At 45.8% G+C, this 22208-nt stretch overlaps 1 protein-coding gene across 1 annotated transcript; it reads right to left on the bottom strand.

Moving 5' to 3' along the window:
- Positions 1-4975: 4975 nt before the first annotated feature.
- Positions 4976-22083, bottom strand: sertad4 (SERTA domain containing 4). Its single transcript, XM_035610467.2, has 4 exons — positions 21729-22083; positions 8877-9051; positions 8485-8603; positions 4976-7907 (listed from the first exon to the last, which is right to left on the bottom strand). The coding sequence occupies exons 2-4, from the start codon at positions 9028-9030 to the stop codon at positions 7014-7016; spliced, it is 1167 nt and encodes a 388-aa protein (XP_035466360.1). The 5' UTR covers positions 9031-9051; positions 21729-22083; the 3' UTR covers positions 4976-7013.
- Between the last annotated feature and the right edge of the window lie 125 nt (positions 22084-22208).

The raw sequence follows: 22208 nt of genomic DNA, 5'->3' as shown, positions 1-22208 counted from the left end.
AGTGAATAAAGTCTGGTACAAGCAGTGGAAGACTTAAAGGGTCAGATCAAAGCTACGCGACTCACGCTGAGGGTTGCCAGGTCGTCCTATAGAAACCCCCCCCCACCCCCCATCTATCTTTTTCCCGATTCCATATGTGTTATTCAGCCGGCTCAAAGAGAGCGCCGCGCAGAGCAGGGAAGGGACGTGACTTGAGGAAATAGGACAGTGGGCCAGGGTGTGGAGGGATGTGCAGCTTAACAGCTGATCCCAGGGGTTGTACAGTTGGTGTGGTGGAAAAAAGAAAGAGAAAAAGGGGGGGGGGGGGGGCAGGACAGATATAGAACAAGGTTAAAGGAGGACATGTTGTGGATGCTCTCAGGCCGCCCCCCCCCCCCTCCGATGTTTAGCCTCACTCTTCCTCTCAGGACTGTCAGGACCTCGTGGAAGCTACAAGCTGGAACAAGGCGAGTGATTCAGGGCCTCCGCGGGGGGAGGAACGTGTGAATTGCTGCCAAGGATGTCGGTCTTCACACAGGGTGTGGCCCTTTCACCGCTGCCTGCTTCCAAGTGCAACACTTCAACCCCCCACCTGCTCACTCTGCTCCGTACCAGCTTCTACTCTCTCTGAAAATTCAGCGACGTGACCGATTAAGAGCCGAGAATAAATGCCACATTGGGTTTTGTGTCTGCATATTTTTTCCGCAGCAATTCTCGTGGCAGCACGGAGAATACTAATGCACCTTTGTTCAAGTACGAACCAATCGAATCCCACGTGTGATAACATCCGTGACCTTGGGCATGAGGTTCGACGAGAGTGTCGCGCCCCATCACCGGTCGTCTCCTGTCCAGGAACGAAGCAGGGAGAGTCATCAATTACTATTGTTATTTACCAGAAGATAGACTGCGATATGAGCTCCAATATTCACCCTCCCTTTTTGCTCCTTTTTGGTCTCCGCCAAAGTTGCGAGGGCCTTAACACCTGGCCGTCTTCCTCTTGTGATGCTCCTGTTGGGCCTTATTTTCGATCATTTCAACTGCAATTCAGCTCTGTCAGTTTAACTTGTAAAAATCCACCGTGCAGACATTTCTTCAACCGTGCCATTCGCGCTGTCCCAGAACTTTAGTGACCGTCAACGACCGGTCTGCTTTTACGACATCGCAGCCAAAATCAACATAAAGACACCTATTTTGAAGTCAAACAGTCTTTTTGAATGTAACCAAACTACTGTCAATGGTCCCCCTGAAGCCAAGGTACCAGGGGTTGATTGCTGATTATCTTGATGTTTGACTTTGCCCATGAGCAGGTAGTTTTCCGTGCGTTTATCTGAGCTACTCGCTCTGAGAGGAAACAGGCCTGGCGGGAACCGGGACAATCGAAACACTGGAGCTGCAGAGTCTGGTGATATGTGTCTGCGACTACAGGGACCCTGCTGATATTAGAAACAGTCATATATTCCCTTGTTCATATGAAATTATTGCCTCGTGCTGCTTTGAGTAAATTACGTTACTATGTGGGTGTTGCAGGCGTAAAAGGGCATCCAGGTGACATGGGACGCAGCTTATTAGTGGAGAAAACTCAAAAGGTTATGACCTAATCAATAGTTTTTATTCGGTTTGTTTGCTTCAAGCAGATGAGCATGATCATCTATTATGATAATACAACTGACGAAAAAGAACAATGACATCTCACCATCAGGTTTAGTCAAAGTCGGATCCCTGTTCCGACTGAATGAGGGGGGGGGGGCGCGTTTCACGGTCGAGCGTCGAGGACATCCTACACATTGCAAAATGTTTATCGAACACCAACAGCTTCTTTCTTTGCCCGGAAAATCCGAGCTCATTATGCTGGTGGGAGAGACCCGGAGACATCAACGACAGCCAGGGAGCTGTGGATGTTACGTAAGCTCAATCAAATTGATCCTATGGGGATCAAGTTGTTGGGCTTGAGTTGTAGTGACATGGATTGAAAAAAAAAACCCTTAAAAAACAGGCATAATAATGTAAGCGCTTGCAGAGGGCAAATCATGGCTGTAGTCGGTGCTTGTCACTTGATATGCCCGTGCTTTCCCATTGCACGCATCACATTTCTTTGACATCATCACGGACCTCTATAATCATGTTCATGTTCAGCTTCAGTCGCTTGGCCTGCGATTGTGATTTTGGTCAAAGTCACCGACGACACAGCTTGATCCCAAAGATCTGCAATCATTTATATGGGCCTACCATGTGTTCAGTATAATGAGGGACTAAAGACTGAAACCCACGTGATCATGGATAAAAAGCAGTCACAGATTCTATCTATCTATCTATCTATCTATCTATCTATCTATCTATCTATCTATCTATTTATCTATCTATCTAATAAAAAATGGGGAATTCTGACAATATGTCTGAGGCAGCGAGAGGCGGAGGTGAGTCGGATGGAGGAGGGGTGGGACCTCTGAGGCTTCGGAGCCAATTTCAGGACCTTGTGATGCAAAACCTGTCCTCAGCAACAGACAGTTCCCATGGCAACGGCGAGCTGCCAAAGTTCCTTGTTGACAAATGACAGCTTCCCTCTCCTCAGCGCTCGCCACGCACTGTGTGTGTGTGTGTGTGTGTGTGTGTGTGTGTGTTTGTGTGTGTGTTGGCATGTCCTCATCTTTGCCTTATAGGTACAGAGGGACAGAGAAAGACACAAACAGAAAAAAGGCATTGCTTTCTTTATGCAGACATGCGTGCAGAACACACACACACACACACACACACACACACACACACAGTCTTTCATAGCTTTCGCAACATAAATGTTCATTATGTAGAGTTGTGTGTGCAATAAATAATTATTGTGATTATGTAGTATTAGTTCAGTTGGTACTGAAAAACAAAACAAAACGTTGAATCGATTGTGGAGTTGTCATTTGATTAGAAAAGAATCCACACCAGCCAAGTCGGTTGTACGAAAACCGGAACACTGCAATTGTGTGCTTGAAAAGGCTCATTAATATCAACAGTCACATTAACCAAACATGTACATTTTGACATGTTTTTTCCCCTCCACAGTCGCCAACTGCTGGCTCATTGCTGTAATATTGTGAGGTCTCGACCTCAACATGTAAAGTGCCCTGGGATAGTGTACGTCGTGGTTTGGGGCTATACAAATAAAACAGAATTGAATTTAATAAAACAGATAAACAGTTGAGATGATTAGCTGAAAGTGATGGATACATGTTAAAAAGGGATAGTAATGATGATGATATATAATAAGCTAAAAGTTGTTTAGTTGTAAGGGAAATCTATATGAACTAGTTGACCCAAAGTACTTTATAGTGAACTACCTAATTGTAGGCCACCGGGAAAAAAAAGGTTGAAATAACTGTAGTAAAATCAATTGAATAAAAGTAATTAGTCCCCATGTGCAACTATTGCTGGTGCTCTGTATATAGTATTTATATACCTTTGTTTCTTTTATTTAATGTAATTTTTTTGTTAAATTTTGTACATACTAGCCCTTTTTTGTAAATTTCTTCACATACTCTTCTGCTGTAATGCCCACATTTCCCCATCGTGGGACGAATAAAGGTATATCTTATCTTATCTTAAAGATAAACAATGGGTGGACAAAACTACAAGCAGTGGATAAACGGTTGAAACCTCCAGCAGCTGACACTCCAGGAGACAGTAATGCCAATGCAGCATTGACAAAACTGACCTGAAAATTAGTTTGAAAAAATATTGGAACTGCAACATAACACGATCAATAGTGTCAAATAACCTCCAGCTCAACATCAGCATTTTTACATTTTTACGGAGCACGTTTGAAAAACAGGGCTGAGGTGGCACATCTGACCAAGAAAAGAAAAAAAAGAAAAACAACACCCAGTGATCACAGGCAGCCAGAGTTTAAATGACCATCACGAATGCTGCCTTTTCCAGAAGGGGTGTGTCTGTTGAAAGGTCAGTCCCGTCTGTGAGAGAGGAATGAAGTGGGAGACGGCGATGCCCCGGGGGGGGCCTGACTCCGAGGCGGAGCGGGAGGCAACGACCCCTGGGGCAGAGGTGTCGCCAAAAAGACACGTTGTTACATGATCCTACCAAAACACACGTGTGTGTGTGTGTGTGTGTGTGTGTGTGCTACAGTGGCTTAGCTGCCGTACAGTATTAAACCCGTACAGTGTTAGAAATAATGCAGTAATTATTGCACGCGCAGTGAGCACTATTACTGGATCAGAAGAACATTTAACTCAAAGCCCAGTAATGCCACTGGATGACAGTGGCGCGAAAGCACAATGCCGCAATGTGCAAGAGCGGTTTGGAGTATGCAGGAGAATCTTTTTCCAAAATTGTCCGCGGCTCATCGCGTGGCTGTAAGATGCAGGCGGAAGGGTCTGTCCTACGTAGCGGCATCCGTGAATGTCGCCGAGACAATAGATGTGACAGGGAGCGCAGGGAGGAGCGCGGAGGCGACTGCTCGGAGCGCAATGTCAAGGAGATTAACAAGGACCGAGCGGCAAAGTGACACCTGAGAGACGTTCGGCGAGTGCAATAAGCCGCGGCGGCGCACACTCCGCTGAGCAGCCGGCAGTACGGGGGGGGCGAGACAATAGGAAAGGAATTCTCACACACACACACACACCCCTAATTGTATTGCGTTGTATTTGAGAGCTGCAAGTATCAGCATGGTTGTAACGAGAAGGAATAAAGGAGGAAGCAATCCTTTTTTTCAACATTTCCTTTACTGATCTTTTACACTTGTCACAGAACATCACATGGAATTATCAGAGCAGTCTTTGCCCCTTTGTTGTTTTTAATAAACAGACAATGCAGTTTTACACATTCTCGTCTCGGGAAACAGATATTGCTTTGTCAAATTTCCTTTCTTAAAAAGACACAGAAAAATAAGAATAACCAACAACAACGAACCCGCCCCCCCCCCCCCCCCCCCCCCACAGATAATCACAAGTTTTAGAGTTAAGATTAAATAGGCAGGTCATCGTACTTGTCTTGTTGTAGATGTGTCACTGATGTCACTGGGGATGCAAACTGTCCACATCAGGAAACAAACATACCAAAAAAAAACAGGACAAGGCAGAAAAAAAAAAATCAACCTCGCCAAAACCAACTGAGACCATCAAAATGGCTTTTGCCTTAAGGTGTCACAAAAAAAGGAATCAACCATCAACTCATATGTCTCTTCATTTTTTAACAACTTTGGCCCGTCATCAGCGCGAGGCCCCCGCCAAACAGGAGGCACGCCATCAAACAGCAAACCGCTGACCGTGCCATCGCCACAGAACGGCTCGTATTCCGTTAATCGAGTGGAAAATGTATCCGCCTGCAAGGTGTGGTGTATTTCGTGGGCCTATTTTATTTCAAAAATGATATGCAGTATGCACAGATGAAGGTGATCGGTGTAGTATAGCCGGTTTATAGCCAAACAGGCTTCTACAACCAATGATTTCACTCTACCAAGCTGAATTGGCATGAAAGGAAATAAGTATATTTCTTAAAATGCTTGATGATCTTTGTTTTTTTTAAGCTGCTGAGATCAGGTCATTTTTTTCGGAGCCGTGTGACCACGGCGTTGTTTGTGATGTGATGCTGATTGGATCTACACAAGCGACTTGATAAGGGACAAAGTTTAAACAATGCGTTGAGCGGCATGAGCACAGATGGCTCGCCTCTGCAGCTGTCGAATGAGAGTTCGACACTGATCGGCCGCTTGGTGAGAACCTCCAGAAGAACTGATTGGGAGGATGACAAAGCAAAAACGGACATTGGTGACATTGTATTTACAGTACCAAATTAGAATGCTGACATTTACTGGAGCTATATGTATGTTTTTTTTTTTGCTCCGGCTACTTTGCTCAAATTTGCATTAATAGCCATTTCTGAGTTCTGTACGGTGGGAGACAAAACTCATTTATAGCACCTTTAAAATCAGAGTATCAGATCCTGCTTTCCCAAGTGAAATCGTCGATGGACAGATGAACCAAACTATGACAAGTTTTGTTTTTTTCTGCCGCAAGCAAACAAATGAAGATGAGTCTAGACAGGCAATGCTCGAAAAAACATGCATCAGGCCCTATGTGCTAAAAACGAAATGACGACTTTTGGGTGTGGACATTTAGTGTGATTTCAATTTTCAACCTTTTTGAACAACATTTGAAAGAATCCCTGCATTTAACTCCATGCCCCAGTTTCAGTCAAACGCAGTCATTTGGAATGCAACATAGCTACTTAGTAACAAGAACAATTACATTAACGCACAATACACATGTATCTATAAAAACACTAAGGCACTTTGAAATTGTGATCTAAACATTTCCAAACAATATTAATGATCGTTGTCTCTTAAAATAATTTGAAGAACACACATTGTGCCAGTACAGCTGCAGCACTGTCACTCGCCATTGCCTGAGACAGCATCAAAATCAACTGGCACACATACTTACTGTGTAACCCGTGTTTAACAATAAAAAGGAACAGCTTAAAATCAAGTTTTAAAATGCTACATCATATCTTGCAAACACACACATACAGAAGCACGCACGCACACACACACACACACACACACACGCGCACACACACACTATCCACACCTGCATCCCTTCATTTCGTAGGCTTGTTTAGGGTCCTGAAACGAGACCGTTGCACCAGTTTAAAGCCCCATTTGGGACCTTTAGTGTTGTGCTGTGGGGCTTGAAAAAAAAGGTCTTGTAGACAGTGCAATAGCAAGCTCGACTTCCCCTCTGGGATGTCAGATCCCACCGTACGTCACCTCAGCCTTCGCAATTGCTTGACAAAATGTTTCCAGTGCCAAGATAGGCCGTGAATTTCCTATTTTTCATCGGACCGTGACACTAACAAAAGAGCTGAATTGAGTTGGCGTGTGTGTATGAGACCATTAAAATGACGTTGACTTGGCATTACAATAGTGTAGGTTAACACACCTTCATTTGAATAATCCTCAACTAAGGACAGTTGTCGTCATCGTTACATCTTCATGATAACAAATGTAGAATGTAAGTGATTTTTCTCAGGAAGTCCAGTCATTGTCTGTGAGCCCTGCGCTGCCAGAAGTTGACCTTGTGAAGCTCTCTTTCTGAGACCCACTGACAAGGTCTCACGACCTGCCCCTCTTCCTCTTCCTCTTCTTCGTCGTCTTCATCCTCCTGCCCTTTCTCCTCCTCATCTTCTACCCTATCCGTCATGCAGGTGTCCTCCTCTGTCCTTGTGTGTGCACGACCCAACGGGGTCCTAGTCCTTTTCTGACTTGACTTGTCTTTTACCACATCAACAGAGGGCCCTGCTTGTCTTCTTTCATCGTCTTCTTCTTCCTCCTCCTCCTCCTCCTCCTCGTCTCTCTCTTCTTCTTCATTTTCCTCCTCCTCTTCGACATCGTCATCATCATCATCGTCGTCGCGCTCTTCCACAGCAACCGTCAGCCCTAACTTACTATGGCTAGCAAGCTGAAACAACGAGGAGGAGTGTGGTGTGGACGGGCAGGTGGACAGTGCTGCGTCATACATGGAGAATGGGAGGTGGAGGTAGTGTCCTGCAGTGGCCGCCGCTGCGTAGATGCAGCAGCATGTCTGGGCACAGTCAGGGCGAAGATCCCCGTTTCCACCGCGGACCACTCGGAAACGCTTACGGAAAGGCGGTCCGACTTGGGGTGCTATGCAAATACGGGCGGGTACTGCCCCCTGGAGTGCCTGGTGAGCGGGGTTGGTGCCGGGTGGGAGGACGCAGGGCCCAGCGGCGAACGCTGGGTTCGGTGGGAAGCACCAGTCGGTGCTCTGGAGCAGGATTTCAGCTCGCAGGCGCCGGAGGAGGTTGTTAACGAGAACGGAGCGTCGGAGGAAGGCCTCGGGGTCGTCAATGAATCTCATCTTCTCTAAGGAGAGACGCAGCACGTGGGCACGCTCCTCCAGAACCGGTGCAACCTAAAGGAACAAGTGTCCCATTAGATCTACGGAACCTGATCTAGTAGCTCAAAAAGGCACAGATACTGATTCCATAAGATAAGACTGACCAACAAATTTTAAGCAACCTCAGTGAGGTAAAGGTGAGAGTAAAAAGTTTTCATCTTTTAAACTAAGATACTCATGCAATAGATCTAATATGATTGGATGGATATCAATTCTTGAATGTAGCACTAACTATAGCATCGTTAAATAGTCACAATTACATCAATACCTATACCTTACTATATTGTAGTATGATATTTACACGTTATTTCACTTGAGTTTCAAAATTCTCTGTGAAGAATTAATGCAATTTATTTCCCTTAGAAAAGTACAAATGGAACAAAAAAGTTTTGTGTCATTGTATGTACTTAACTTAACCACAGTGCACTTTTAAAGATGTCAACGTTACTCTACACGACATGTCAGTGAGGATATAGAATCATGTTGATGCAGAAGTGTAGATCCTACTACAATATTATATTCTAATAAGCTAATTTAAGATAAACTGTGTGTTCTGAATTGGGGAATTACAGTGCAGCCTATTTATACTTACAGTTTGGCAGTATGTCCTGAAACTGAAGGAAGGCTCCTCATCATCGTCAACAAACTTCCTCTTGAAGTATGCAATCCTGGACACTGAAACGTGATCAGGGACTCGCCGGCAGGGGGCTTCTGCAGAGAGAAAACACTACCATAAAATCATGTGACCACAGCTTCGACATGAGACCAAACATTATTGTCTGTTTTCATAATTTACACATACAAGCATTCTCCTAATTTTTGAGGCCAATAGGTCTCAGCCCAACAAAATATAGGAAAAATCTGTACCACATGTTAACTGAATCAACACAACTGCCACAGCCTGAGCTTGTTTCGTGGATCAGCATCTGATTGAATCAAACTTAAATAAATGATTGACTGAGCATCTGTGTTTGTTGTGTGTACCTTGTGTACATGGCCCGTCAGAGCTGCACGGCGGGCCAGGGTTTGACAGGCAGGTCTTGCTGCAGCGCTCCGATTCCCATACGGGCCGATATGCGGAGAGCGGCGGGTCTCCTTCTGGGTCCAGGAAAGGATTCATGGACAAAACAAGGGTCATCTCTCTCTCTCTGCCTTCGGTCTGGAAAAAGAAACAAAACAGTCAAATTATTGATCCGCATGTCATAAAAATATTGATCTGTATAAAAAGGCCACTTCCAAAGATGTGGAAACTGAGGTAACGTTCACCGCATCTTCGCCGTGATGTGGTGAATGTTAACGAGATATGTATCTATGATACTGTAAAAATACGTTGGCGTTTTCGTGGAGGCGTGACCAGCTTCTGTGCAAGCTGCGTGACGAATCTGAACAACAATAATGGTGAGGACTGAAAATCGGCAGATGGCTGGCAACTCTGTGATGTGTGACAAGTGGGACACAGATGGAGAGATGACACCCACCCACACCATGAATTCCCTATTGATTAGGTGGCAGGAGAGTAAGTGACATGCTTGACACCAATTTGTTCACTGAAATGGATCCCACATATGGAAATGCACCGGGAAGCTGGGTCGACAGCATGGCAATCTGGGAGGCAGAGGGACTGCGCACAAAGCAAATAACAGGCACAGTGCTTGTTTGATTTAGATTTTTGTCCGTTTCTAAATAAGATAAATATTTTGAAGCCATATCACCTTCTGTTTTAAATAAGAGGCGATGCAGGTAAGAAAAATATGAGGCTCAACATCAAAACAGAGCCCTACTGTGAAGACGCTGAGGGGTCTGAGAGCTCGGGTCTGTCTGTGACTCTCTAAATCCAGCGTGAGACACTATCGCGCTTTTGATCACAGTGAATGGCTGTCAGTTGGTTTGTTGTTGTTCCCTCCCCCTCATGCAGAATGCAAAACCAGCTGTTTGAGGAATAAGCGGCCGGACCCCCTTGTCACCACCTCTCCTCCTCAAGGCTTCTCCTGCTCCTCCTCTACCTGTCCGCATCAACAGACGTCACCGCCCGCAACCCATCTCGACAGGCCTAACCGGGGCGTCACAATCTCAACCTTACCCTCGTCGGGTGGCTGATGGAAGTGTCCGCTTCGATGAGCTCCCTGCTTCGCTTGGATGAACAGTTTTATTTTCCGTGAGCTGCTTTTCTGTGTGTTTGCTTTTAACAGACTAATCAGACACACGTAAAACCACTGAAACATCACCTCAGACTGTGTTGCTCTTACCAAACCTGTATACCAGCACCATGGAGTAATGGATTACACAGAGCAGCTTCACGTTTTGTATTGTTGGGGATTTATCAGACATGCTTTTCAATCACCACAGCCCAGTACTATTTCTGCATCACTGCAGGTGAAGCAGCGATCTGTAATTTGCCATCTTATCGAAATAATGGGGATCGCATGACTCACCGCGACTACACAAAAAGTGTTTCCGCAGTCTGCTTCACGCACTTGTGATGGAACAGTCAAGTTCCTATTTGAATCAATTCATCTGTCCTCACAGGGTTGCATTTTACTGGCTGATCCAGTAAATTGAATAGACATATACAAATATATAGTATATAGATCCAATAGCTTTGTCCATAATGACCTTCACAAGCCCATAGATGGGAAAAAAACTGAGCCAAAATCTTAAACAAATTAATATCATCAGTGCATTATATTATATTATATAATGGTATTACCATACCAACCAACGCCATGGAAACCAACAGGAAAGAGTCAGGTCACAGCTCTGAGTAAGAAAGTTCAGCTGTGAGCTGACTGGTATATACTGCCAGTACTCCTAACCCTATACTGTCATTTTTATCTGTAATTATCCATCCATCCATCGTCTACCGCTTCATCCACTTAAGGGTCACGGGGGGGAGCTGACATTGGGCGAGAAGCGGGGTTCACCCTGGACAGGCTAACCCGACTCTGCATGTCTTTGGACTGTGGGAGGAAGCCGGAGAACCCGGAGAGAACCCACGCATACACGGGGGGAGAACATGCGAACTCCACACAGAAAGGCCCTGGTTGGTTTGAACCGGGACTCGAACCCAGAACCTTCTTGCTGTGAGGCGAAAGTGCGAACCACTACACCACCGTGCAGCCCTATCTGTAATTATATTTCGAAAAATATTTGTTATTTAATTTTCTCATTGTAATTTTTGAATAAAACCAAACAATAATCCAAAAAAGAAACAATCGTAAATCTGGCAATTGACAGCGTCGCATGCTGTCACTTCTCATCACTGCAGAACTGACAGGTGGGTTGTGGGAACGATATGTGTCGACCTACAACAGATGAAACGATACAGCTGGTTGTTTTTCCGGTGTGCAGCAGAGGACACGATATGAGGGCCGCCACACTTGAGGCATCCAGACAACAAAGGGAGATAACCGTGACAAGGGCTGCAGCTCACGCAAAGTGCAGATTACTTCCACAATTCATCACAAAATCCCACATGTGGCATGCTTGAAGGATCCTATTGGTGGAGGGTGAGCTTTTTCTCCTCACTGTCTGAGCTCACCTATTCCAGTTTTTGGTCCTAATCCACTGCGCTACATCACAGATTATTCACATTTGATGGCGTGTTGTCATAGTCAGACCAGACTTGCGTGAGCTAGATTCCTTTCCTGAGGGCTCCCCCACCAAGGACCACCAACTAGGGCCAATTATGTCACTGTTATGCAGCGCGAGTGCCATGGTTAATTAGCAGTTTTGGCCTTTCTTATTTCCCCCCTGAGCTGCTTTTTTACCCTCAGCTATTTTCCTCCCCATCACCTCCCCTCGCTGCTGCCGTTGCTACGTTTGCTTGGGCACAAAGAAACAGGCATGCCATCACTCCCTCTGCCCTCCGTAGGGATCTCCATCGCGACAACTCCCCCGCCCTCTTTCATCCCCAAGTCTCCATCTCTCTCTCTCTCTCTTCCTCTCTCCCTCCCCTTCTCTCGCTGACATCCTTTCAACAGCGGTCACAGTTGACAGCTCTCTGAACCGGGGGGGGGGGAGAAGGAGAAAAAAAGCAACAATGAGAGTACCGACGGAGCAGCTTCTCTACGTGTACGCCGATATTTCTTGTTCTTCAAAGAAAAGGGGGGGGGGGGGACTGAACAAGTGTGTGTGCGTGTGTGTGTGTGTGTGTGGGTGGGGGGGGGGGGGGGGGGGGGGGGTGTCTGTGAAGGAGGAAAGGAGAAACGGGTTGAGAAATAAAAACAAGGATCGAGGAGAGAAAAATCTCCTGGGGGATATCATCCCTCTCTTTCTCTATTTCTGTCTGCAACTCGCAAGAATGTGAGACCGATTGAGAGCGAGTGCGAGCTGTGTGTGTGTGTGTGTGTGTGTGAGAGATTGTGTTTAACAGAGTGTGTATTTTGAGGGGGAAAAAAAAGGTACGTGTGAGTGTGTTCGTGAAGCGCCGCTTCACCCCTGTTCACTCGCAGCTCCTCTGGCTTCATCCCTCTTATCTTCCCCCTCTCACAGCTTCCCCACCTCTGACTGACTCTCGCTCTCGCCTTTCGTTTCCACAACACCCTTTGATGACGAGAAGTTAATTGCAGTGCCAGGGCACGAGACAAAACCGTGGGAGGGAGACGGGAGTGGAAGAGAATTGGGGGGAGAGAATGGGGAGAGGGCCGGGGCTGGGGGAAGCTGAGGGAGGGATGGAATGAGTCAGGGAAGGGAAGATAAGTGCCTCAGGAGCCTTGTCATGAGCGGAGACAGATCGCCCGCAGGGATGATTTCTGCTGCTGTGATTGACTCACTCCCCTCTGGCGCTGAGATAGACAGGCGAGCACACACTCAGACATGCACGGCTTGTACCGTCCTCAACTGTGTCGGAGGGGAAGTCAACTGAGGCCATGGCAGTCAACACAGGTGCTCCTGGTCCACACTACCGATGTCAGACTCTGGCCCGTAGGTGCTCCCTCCTCTTCCTCACGCGTCCCCAAGTGTCCCCGGCTGCTTGGGGGGATTTCAACTGGGGATTAGGACTAAATTTACTCACATTCTCCAAAAAAGAACATCTATCAACCACACAACTGCATCCTTCTCCAGTAGAAAAACCTGTGACCCCCCCGCAATCTCATATTATAGGTCCCGCGAGACTGTGACAACTTGAATAGTTGTTAGTTTTAAAGGTAGAGGGTAAGAGGTAACCCTATCCAGAAATCGCTGTCCTGTCTCATTCATTATTTTGTGACTTCCTAGCCTCACCCCTGCAATACAAGAACACGTCCCGTAGACGGGTCATCATCTGATGAGGATGCTGACAACTTGCCTGAGACCTTCAAGCTTTGGCCCCAGAATGATGGCGCGGTATTGTGTATTTAGCCACGACATGCATATTAACGACTAATGACAATATTGACATGATTCTCATTCAGCGCGGGTTAAAAATCCATCTGTCAACACTAAAAGGCCAGCCGAGGACGGGCCTTTTCGACGGCGACAGCATTATCGCCGTTTCAGACCGCAAAATCTCAGGCCTGTTGGCTAGAAACAGGAACCGTGCTTTTGTCGAGTTTTGAGAAACATCAAGGACCCGCTGTCACAAACATAAATGATTTTTAAAGATCCGCTGATGATATATATGGCCAATTTATTTTCTACATAAGCAAAGAATATTGATAAAGATCCCTTTGTCAAGATACATACTGAGCCGAACAATTTAGTGGAGGAGTTAACTCGTCGACAGTCTCTAATGGACAACTGCATTGAATCAAGTTTAGCATTCCTGTGCCGCAGTTTATGGCTACTTATCGTCCGACACCGATACCAACACGTCTGCGTTAAGCTGATATTGGCCAATATTTTGGCCTTGCATATTTATTTGTGGTAGAAACTGTGACTGCAACATATAAATTAATTCAGTCTGGTTGCATAGTTTCTCTTCCATTTTTTATTATTCCACACATGCATGCCTCATCTCTTCTCCTGCCTTGAGTATGAGGACTGCGCTGCCGCCGGCAGCTCTACATTTCATTTGCGATTGCTGCACAATATCCACAGCGGGTTTTTACGATTGTGAAGTGCTGCTGTCTCTGGTCGCACGCAGAGCCGTCTAATGAGAGTCGCAACAACTCCGTTCACTCCAATGGACCACTTTTTTCCACCAGCAATGTAGGATCATGGAGACTCTCGATAGTTCCCGGAAGGGAGCCGCAGTGCATTAGACTAGCAGCAGAACGGAGTCAATGGACCGTCTGTGTTGCACTTACGAAGGGTAAGACGTTCATCACATCAACATGCACATTAAAGCATTTTAGTGGATTATAATTTACGATTATGTATCCCTGTATTTGTATTCAAACCAATTAACTAACTGCATAGAGATATGGGCATGTCAGTCTGCTATATTATAAATCGATACATTTATTGACTACTAATCACCAAAAATCGCAGTTCTCTCGCTCTGAATAATGGATTTGAATTGCGCGCCAAGAACTTCTGGGAATTGTCTTAAATAACAAAATGTCTGCCGTGACAAAGGCCAAGCAAGGTGAGCGAACAGTGACCCCTCCACTCTGTAAACCACCGCCTGTGTCAAATAGAAGCCTGAAAACTGAACCGGCTGACAGTAAACTGTGTAACAGTACATGTGGGAGCTTTGAGCTTATCTGTTGGTCATCTTCATTCTGTCCGCCGTGGCGTTTTTGGAAAGTTCCACCTCCTTGCCCTCAACCATGTATTTAATAAAAAACATTCAAAGAAAAACTGATATTTAAAGCCAAACATGGGGGAAATTTCATTTCTACTGTGATTTTCTGGGGGAGTATGAAACATGCCTCTAATAAATTTTGTGCTGTCTCAAGGCATTTTTCTCTGCGGCCTCAATAATGCTAATCGATCCGGCATGTGTATGACAGAGCGTGTGCTCTATCACTCCGTGTGTGTTCACTGCCTGTTCTTTTTGCCATGTGTTGGGTAAGTGTTTCCGAGCCTTAGGGGGAACAGATAGCGGTGAAAAGGGTTCATGTCTGTGGTTTTCGCTTCAAAATAGATTCCAGACAGCCCGAGAGGGTCTTCACAGCATACACAAGCAGCACACGCTGCGTCGCAACTGAACAACGGCACAGAATCAGGAAGATAAATGGTGGAACACGGAGTGTTGGTGAGATTTTGTCCTGCCATTTACCATCAGCATAAATGATGGGCACTCCCAGTTCATCAAGATCAACCCATCTTGGGCCAGTTCATTGTTTTTGTCTGTGCCGATTCACCCTAAAATGAAATTATTTTCAAATCTGCCTAATTCTCCATGTTGACATGTTTGTTTTGATTCAGCTGATACAGACTGGATATTCCAAGATTGCTTGAGATTGTGTGCAAAGAAAGTATTGTAAAATTTTTACTGAGAAATTGTGTGTTTATTCGCAACAATCGAGGTGTATTATCTAGAAATAACTAATAATTACAAATACTTTGTTGTCTACGCAACAGGCCAAATAATGGAACTCAAATATTGTGTATAGAAATGGCCATGTCTTCTATGATTATAAGGCAGGTTTAGGTTTTATATTAATAGTGTTGAAGTATCAAAATGCCCATCCAAGGAGAAATGTGCACAGACCGTATTCAGCCCTTAAAACAACCTGTCAGGAGTTCCATAAGGTCGTGATGTCACAACTACACCGCCCTCAGCCGTGCTCCCAGCGCAGCCCCTCCAGACCCGCCACATAAGTTTTTATGTTGTCTTAACTTTATTAACACAAAATCAAGCAACAAAACATTCTGCACTGAGTTATAAAGCTACACGACACAAAACAATGTTGAGTCAAAGCTGCCACAGTGGTCGGATGTCAGGAATTTGGCCGTCTGTTGGTGAGTTCTACCAAGCCACAGTGGTAGGCTACAATCTGTCACCTGTGGTTGACCTGGCTGGGTGCCATTCAGAAAACTGTCAGCCAATCAGAAGAGAGGCTCAAAACCCCATGTTCTTCCCAGAGCTTAAGAGAGCAGACAATGTAAAACTATACACACATGGTTTCTGGCACTAACCATGAATAAATATTCTCATAGAAATCCCAACTTCAAATAAATCTCCACTAAGAAAAGCGCTATAAAAATATGGGGATCTTTAATACTCAAATGGCAAAATTGTGTTTTGAACCACGTCCCATGCCTTACTGATCATTTCACTGGTGAGACCGTGAACATGAAATGGCCAATTTGAGGGAGCAGACTGAAAGGAAAGTGAAGTGGAATGTATTCCAGATGTATAAAGCAGGGGAGGGCGTCGACAGTAACCTTGTGCCTCTGTACAAAGTCAGAAAAATGGTTTACACGTTTCTCTTGAAAAGGTCTCTTGTCAGAGTCAGCTCTTGTGTATGTCAGTGCTTTTCTCTGCAGAGACACAGACAGGTGTGAGTGTGAGTGTGTGTGTGTGTGTGCACACGCGCGTGCACATTGACAGTTGTGCGGTGGACCAATTCTAGGCGATATAGCTCCACAGTGAGAAAGAACTGCAAGTGGGCGTAGCCTTGAAAGAGCTGCCTGTGGTTTTGCGTTGACAGGAGCTTCGACGGCGAGCTTTCCTCGGAGCTCTGTGATGTCACGGCGGGCACTTTGAATCTCGCAAGCAGAGGGAGAACTTGACTACTGGCACTGTCCTGCCCGCTCCCCTGCATTTCTTTTCTGTTGTTGTTTGATGCCTGCTGCCTCCGCTCACACACAAAAGAAGTGAATGTGGATGAGTTTCGACAGGGACACGGAAACACGTCACACGTGGAGTACCTGTTGTATCTTTGTTGCGTTTGCTGGTCACCTACAGTACAACCCTCTTAAATCCTCATTTCCCTTTTGTATTACATGCACACTCGGCGACGGAATTTGACTGAGAAACTGAAAATCTAGGTGCTAATGCAAAAATATGAAATGAAAATCCAATCAAACATGACACAAAACCTCTTTGAAAGCAGGTTGGAAACACTTTGTATATGGGGACTCAACTACAATATACAACTATGGACACAGCAAGTCCAGACATGTACAAAATAGCTCAGAAAATCAACCAATGTCAATCCAAAAGACTGCAACTACTAACCAAAAGGATTCACAGTAAAACAGAAATCTGAATATATTCCCAAAAAAGCTTTATGCTTGGCTGAGGTGGAAACCCTGTGTTGGTGAAAGCAGAATGTGACAATGTGTCATGAAAGCTGATTGAGTGTCACTCGAGTTGCACTGAGGAGATGTTTAACAGTTTAACAGCACCCGACTGAAGAATTAGTGCTACTAGCTGTTCATGTGAATATTAATATTTGCACCACAGTAGTGGAACGAAGCATTGTCTGCATTTTCATCAGTTTTGTTGAAATGCTGTTAAAATCTGGGCTACGTTTGGTTGGAAACTTGGCCACTGAATGAGAAGTTGAAGATAAATGAGCAAGACTGCAAATCCTCATCGCTAAAATATCCAGATACTGTTTTTTTCCATTAACACTGATTTTGTAATATTCTATTTTCTTTCATTTATTCATCATCATGGGAGTTTACAGTGAAATTATATGGTTTACATTCAGTGTTTCTCCTGTCGTGATCTTTATTGCTGTAAAATCTGGACAGTGTACGTGTCTTCCTCGTTACTGGAGCGCTGCCATCTTCAGGCAGTGGTACATAAAATCAATTATACAAACATAAAAACTCTGGACACTAACCACCTACAAGTAAAAAACCCTGGCACAACATGGACTAATGACTAACACACTGAGGGAGAGAAAGCCATCAAGATGTTGATCGTCATACTGCAGCTCTGAGCTATGAGCCAAGAAAACGGCCCACCTCTTCTCAATATGGAGAAGCTTCATTCCATCAATATGACGGTTGGCGTGGGGGCGGAGAGTGTGAAAGTGCTGGCAGCAGACGATGAAGCGCACAGCGAGACAGAACAGATCGAGAATAGATAATTAGGTTTCATGACATCGAGTTCTCCTTCAGGGCAGCGGCAACAAGGCACTGTGCGCCATGAATCAAAATTGAGACACTCAAATCGCGATCTATTAGCCCCCTGTTGGTAGAGTGGACCACAGTCACACAGCAACACTGAGAACAGCCACGCTGGGCAAATTACACAGAAAGGCTTCGGATGCTTTGCAGAGGCACGCTGGAGAAAAAAAAGAAAAAAAAAGAATCAATGCCAAAACACTCAATCTATGCTTTTTGTGCTTTCACAGAAACTGCGGGGACCCCGAAAACCTCAAAGGACCTCTCCTTGATGTACTTACGTGTGCCATTAGATCCTTGCGCAGCATTTGAAATGTGTTAACATGTGTTTTAGTTGTTTCATGTGCCTTAAAGGGGCAGTAAGTGATTTTGGAGAGAGATTGTTTGTTGTTGATTCTTGGACTGCACTCGGGGTGTGGGAGGCCGACGCGCTAACCACGAGGCCGAAACCCCTGAACCGTAGCGCTAGCACGTCTCTTGACGTGTCGAGGAGTGATGTTTACAAAATGAACACAGAGTTGTGTGGTCCACAATTTTTTCTGTTTTTTAATTTACAGAGCCAGGGCTGCGCCGGATTTTTACAAATTTACCAAAAATGTCTTCTGGATTAAAATCGCTTACTGCCCCTTTAAAGCTACAGCGTGTCATTTTTGGTACTTTTCAAACATGGCAACGTACACGGAGGTCGGGTCCATCTCATGTAACTATGTTTAACTCTGTCAAAGTTGATGAAAACACATTGGTTCTTTGCTGCATGTGATTATATATAGAAACATGTAGTTATTGACAATATATAACATTTCTGTTAATAAGTTCTCCTAAATATTACACACTGTAGCTTTAAGGGAGACTTGTTCACCCTCATTCAGATTACTGTTAAACGGCCTTTATTGGTTTTGTGAATTTCGACACTTTCCTCCTTGTGCACACGTCAATGACATTCACGCACGTTTGCAAAACATGTTTCAGAATCACTCTAAATCAACATTTGTGTCTGGTGCTCTGTTTGTTTTAAGGATCGCCTGATGTTGGACAAAAAGAACAGTCTGCCAAGCGGCAGCCACCTCTGCCATTCCACTCTCCTGCTATGTTATATTAATATTTTGCTGCTCTTCTTTCACATCTTTTAGATATGCCGTATGTGCCAGCTTGCAGCCTGTCAGGAGGCATGAGGGCAGTGTGCAAATGGTGGAGGGGCATCTTGGCCGCGGTGGCGTGACTAAGCTGGGTTCAGGGCCCTCAGGGTTTCAGGGTTTGCTGAGCGGTGACACATGTGTTGTGACAGGGCGACCGCATGGAGCTGCATTATGGGCCTATCAGGGGGTGGCTTGTTGCAGGCTGTGAGGGTTACCGGGTCCGGCGCTGTGTGGGTACGCCTGTGCCACGCTCCGAGAGGTGGACGGACGCAGCACATTAAAGGCAGACAAGGGCATCAGCATGTGCTAATAAAAAAAGTCACATTACAGTAACACAAGCTATATATTCATTATAATAGAGTATGAAATTTAAAAAGAGAGAGATGATGACAGGAGTGTAAAGTCCAACACAATCAAACGTATGCTACCACTTATGATAAGACAGGTACTATTTTGACTTTTGGTAGTTTGAAGCCTTTTGAATAGAGAACAGTGGTTGTGCAAGCTGCATTTAACTTCACACAAGACAGTACTGAGAGGAATAGTTGAGAAAATACATATTTTGAGGAGTTACTACAGAAGGATTTAGTTTTGTGTAAATGCAGTGTTTTTTTCTGTGCGGGTGAAGTCATAAGGCCTTTACTGTAAAATACAGGTCACGTCACACCTTCCTCTATTTTTTTTAATTTATTTTTTTTACACTTTGTGTATCAACAAATGCGGGTCTTCCTCTCCTCTCCGGTTGTCCACCTTAGCTGCGAGTTTCTCCGGAGCACAAAGGTGTATTCATGACAGGGGGAAGCAGTGCCTGAGGGGAAGAAAGAAGTCTGGGGCTACACCCTGCAGTCGCACACGCACACACACACACACACACACACACACACACACACACACAGACACACACACACAGACACACACACTAACGCAGCTCAACTTGTCTTGGCTGAAACCTTTTACACAAAACAGAGCCTGCGAGAGAGAGAGAGAGAGCGGGACAAAGGGAGTGAGATGTGAAGCCCGCCAACTATCATCCCCAGTGACTGCACTGCAACATACACTATCCACTCGCACTTCCGAAATAGCCACGACATCCCGCTGGATTCTGCCTCTCTGGCAACTTACAAACCATTAGAGGTGTGCTTATTGGGCAACACGCTCAAAGTGCTGCTAATTTCAACGCCTGGCGCTGCGTCTCCCTGAAAGGCAGCCTTGAAAAAGGGAAATGTATTGAATCTCCTTCAGCGTACACTGCGTGTCTGCTAAGAGACGCATTTTTTTTTTAAACGCCGCTCCAGATGTGAGACTCGGCGCCCCGCTGAGAGAGATGAATGTCCCGGGGAGGGCTGCAGGCTACCTACAGGTTCACATCCTTAATGAGCACAGGAGTCTGCTGAGAGCGAGATATGATTGATAGCGCCGCGACAGAACTGGAAGAGGGGGTGAAATCGCAGGCGAGGGCTTTTGATAAAGACGATGGGGCGGCGGGGCTTTGGCAGCGCTGGGGAGGAGAGGGGAATCTGGCATCGGACTTGCCCCGAGTGCTCGATGCCAGGAACGCGTCCGCCGTCCCTGCAGAAGGAGCATCCCCCCTCGCCACGGCCCCTCCTCCTCCTCTAGTCCCAAGTGGATGCTCGTCCCTGTTGCGCGCCTCGCTGTATTCCGCATAACACACTTTTCCCTCCAAGGGAAGCAAAAAAAAAAAAAGGAAAAAAAAGCAAAGGTGGAATTCCTGGCAAGTGACTCCGGATGTTGTTGGCAGCGAGCGGAGTTGAGGCGCATCCAACCCTGTAAAAAAAAAAAAAAAAAGCCCACTGTGCTCGAAGGCTCGCTTTCACAGAAACGGCACACGAAAAGAAGGTTAGAGACAGAGTGTGTGAAAACGTGCGTTTGTTTGCAAAGACATGTTGGAATTTTCTTGAATCCCCTTCCGGGGGGGGGGGGGGGGGGGGGGGGGGGGGGGGCTGACAGAGCACTCTGAAGGGAGTTGACGCCTGTGACGCAAAAGTCAGAGAAAGCACAGAGAATGAGACGAAGGATGAAAATTACAGCAGGATTCGGCCGTTCCCTTTAGTTGGAAAATGCAACCGCCACTTCAGGACTCTCAGGCCAGATGGTGTGATGCTGGACGGACGCCAGCCAGCGGGGCGGCTGGTTATGTCAGCCCTGCACAGTGTGTTTCGACCAGGGTCCCCCCACCACAACCCCCCTGCCATGTCATACTTCCTGATTCTCACGAATGCTGCAGCATCAGAAAAAAACCTGACACCATTTTCTCCGGCGGTCCACTCAACACAATGTACACGAGGCACTTTGTCTTCACCGATTGTGCAAAAACAAAGAAACAACAGGATTACAATTCACATAGTATGGGCAAATCTAGTCAGCTATGTCTTTCTTATATGTGCTACTGTGTCATAGTTGACTTGGTTTAAGTGAAATAACACTGAGAAAAGTGTAACGCGCACACATCCATAATGATAATTTGATAAAAAAAAGAATAAATCATTATCAACCTATTTGCACATCAAAGTCTGGGCGGCAACGAGGCACGTGCGCTTGCCCCCCAAAAAAAGAAAAAATAGTTTTGTCTCCAGATGGGATGCTGCTGTGATTTCCTTTTTTTTTTTTGGTTTTGTTGCAATTGTGACATTGTGGAAACAAAGACGGCTTCAGTTACTTACTTTGTTTCTCTCTCTCTCCAGTGAATGTGATCGTGGGACAGTGTTCGAGTGGAGGAATGTCAGCTCACCTGTCTCGAACGGGGTCGGCGTCGTCCGCGGCTCCACGATCGCTTTCGCGCCGGTCGACCGAAATCCAACGTGCGCTGACGGGAAAATGTAACAAAACCGAGAAGAAGAAAAAAAAGAAGAAGAAGGAAAAAAAAAAACCAAAACAACTCCTGCTGAATAAACACTACCGTGTCCTCCGCCGGCTCCGGCGCTGTTTCTAATTTTAGCCCCTCGCGCGGCAGACACAGGCGCTCGAAACAGCACTTACGTAATTTACGAGTTAATGATCCACTCGTCTAAATCCTAATCACGGAGCGCGCGCCCTTTTCTCTCTCACCGGACCCGCGCGAAGCATCTCCCCCCCCACCCCCCTCCTCCTCCTCCTCCTCCACACGCGCGCTCTCTCCTCAGTGGCAAAAAGCGAGACAGCGGTTTATTTTTTGATATTTATATTTGTCCGCCTTGTTTTTGTTTCTGTCCTTTTCCGTCGCGGGCTGTGC

The sequence above is a fragment of the Scophthalmus maximus genome, chromosome 15, assembly GCF_022379125.1.
Source record: "Scophthalmus maximus strain ysfricsl-2021 chromosome 15, ASM2237912v1, whole genome shotgun sequence".
NCBI lineage: Eukaryota > Metazoa > Chordata > Actinopteri > Pleuronectiformes > Scophthalmidae > Scophthalmus > Scophthalmus maximus.
The sequence above is the reverse complement of the archived record's forward strand: the minus strand, read 5'-3'. Positions and strand labels throughout refer to the sequence as shown.

Excerpts from the sequence above, each read along its gene's own strand:
- sertad4 (XM_035610467.2), bottom strand. The coding sequence starts at position 9,030 with ATGACCCTTGTTTTGTCCATGAATCCTTTCCTGGACCCAGAAGGAGAC. Across the intron at positions 8,604-8,876 it reads TGACGGGCCATGTACACAAG|AAGCCCCCTGCCGGCGAGTC; the intron begins GTACACACAACA and ends TTCTCTCTGCAG. Across the intron at positions 7,908-8,484 it reads TCAGGACATACTGCCAAACT|GTTGCACCGGTTCTGGAGGA; the intron begins GTAAGTATAAAT and ends TTGTTCCTTTAG.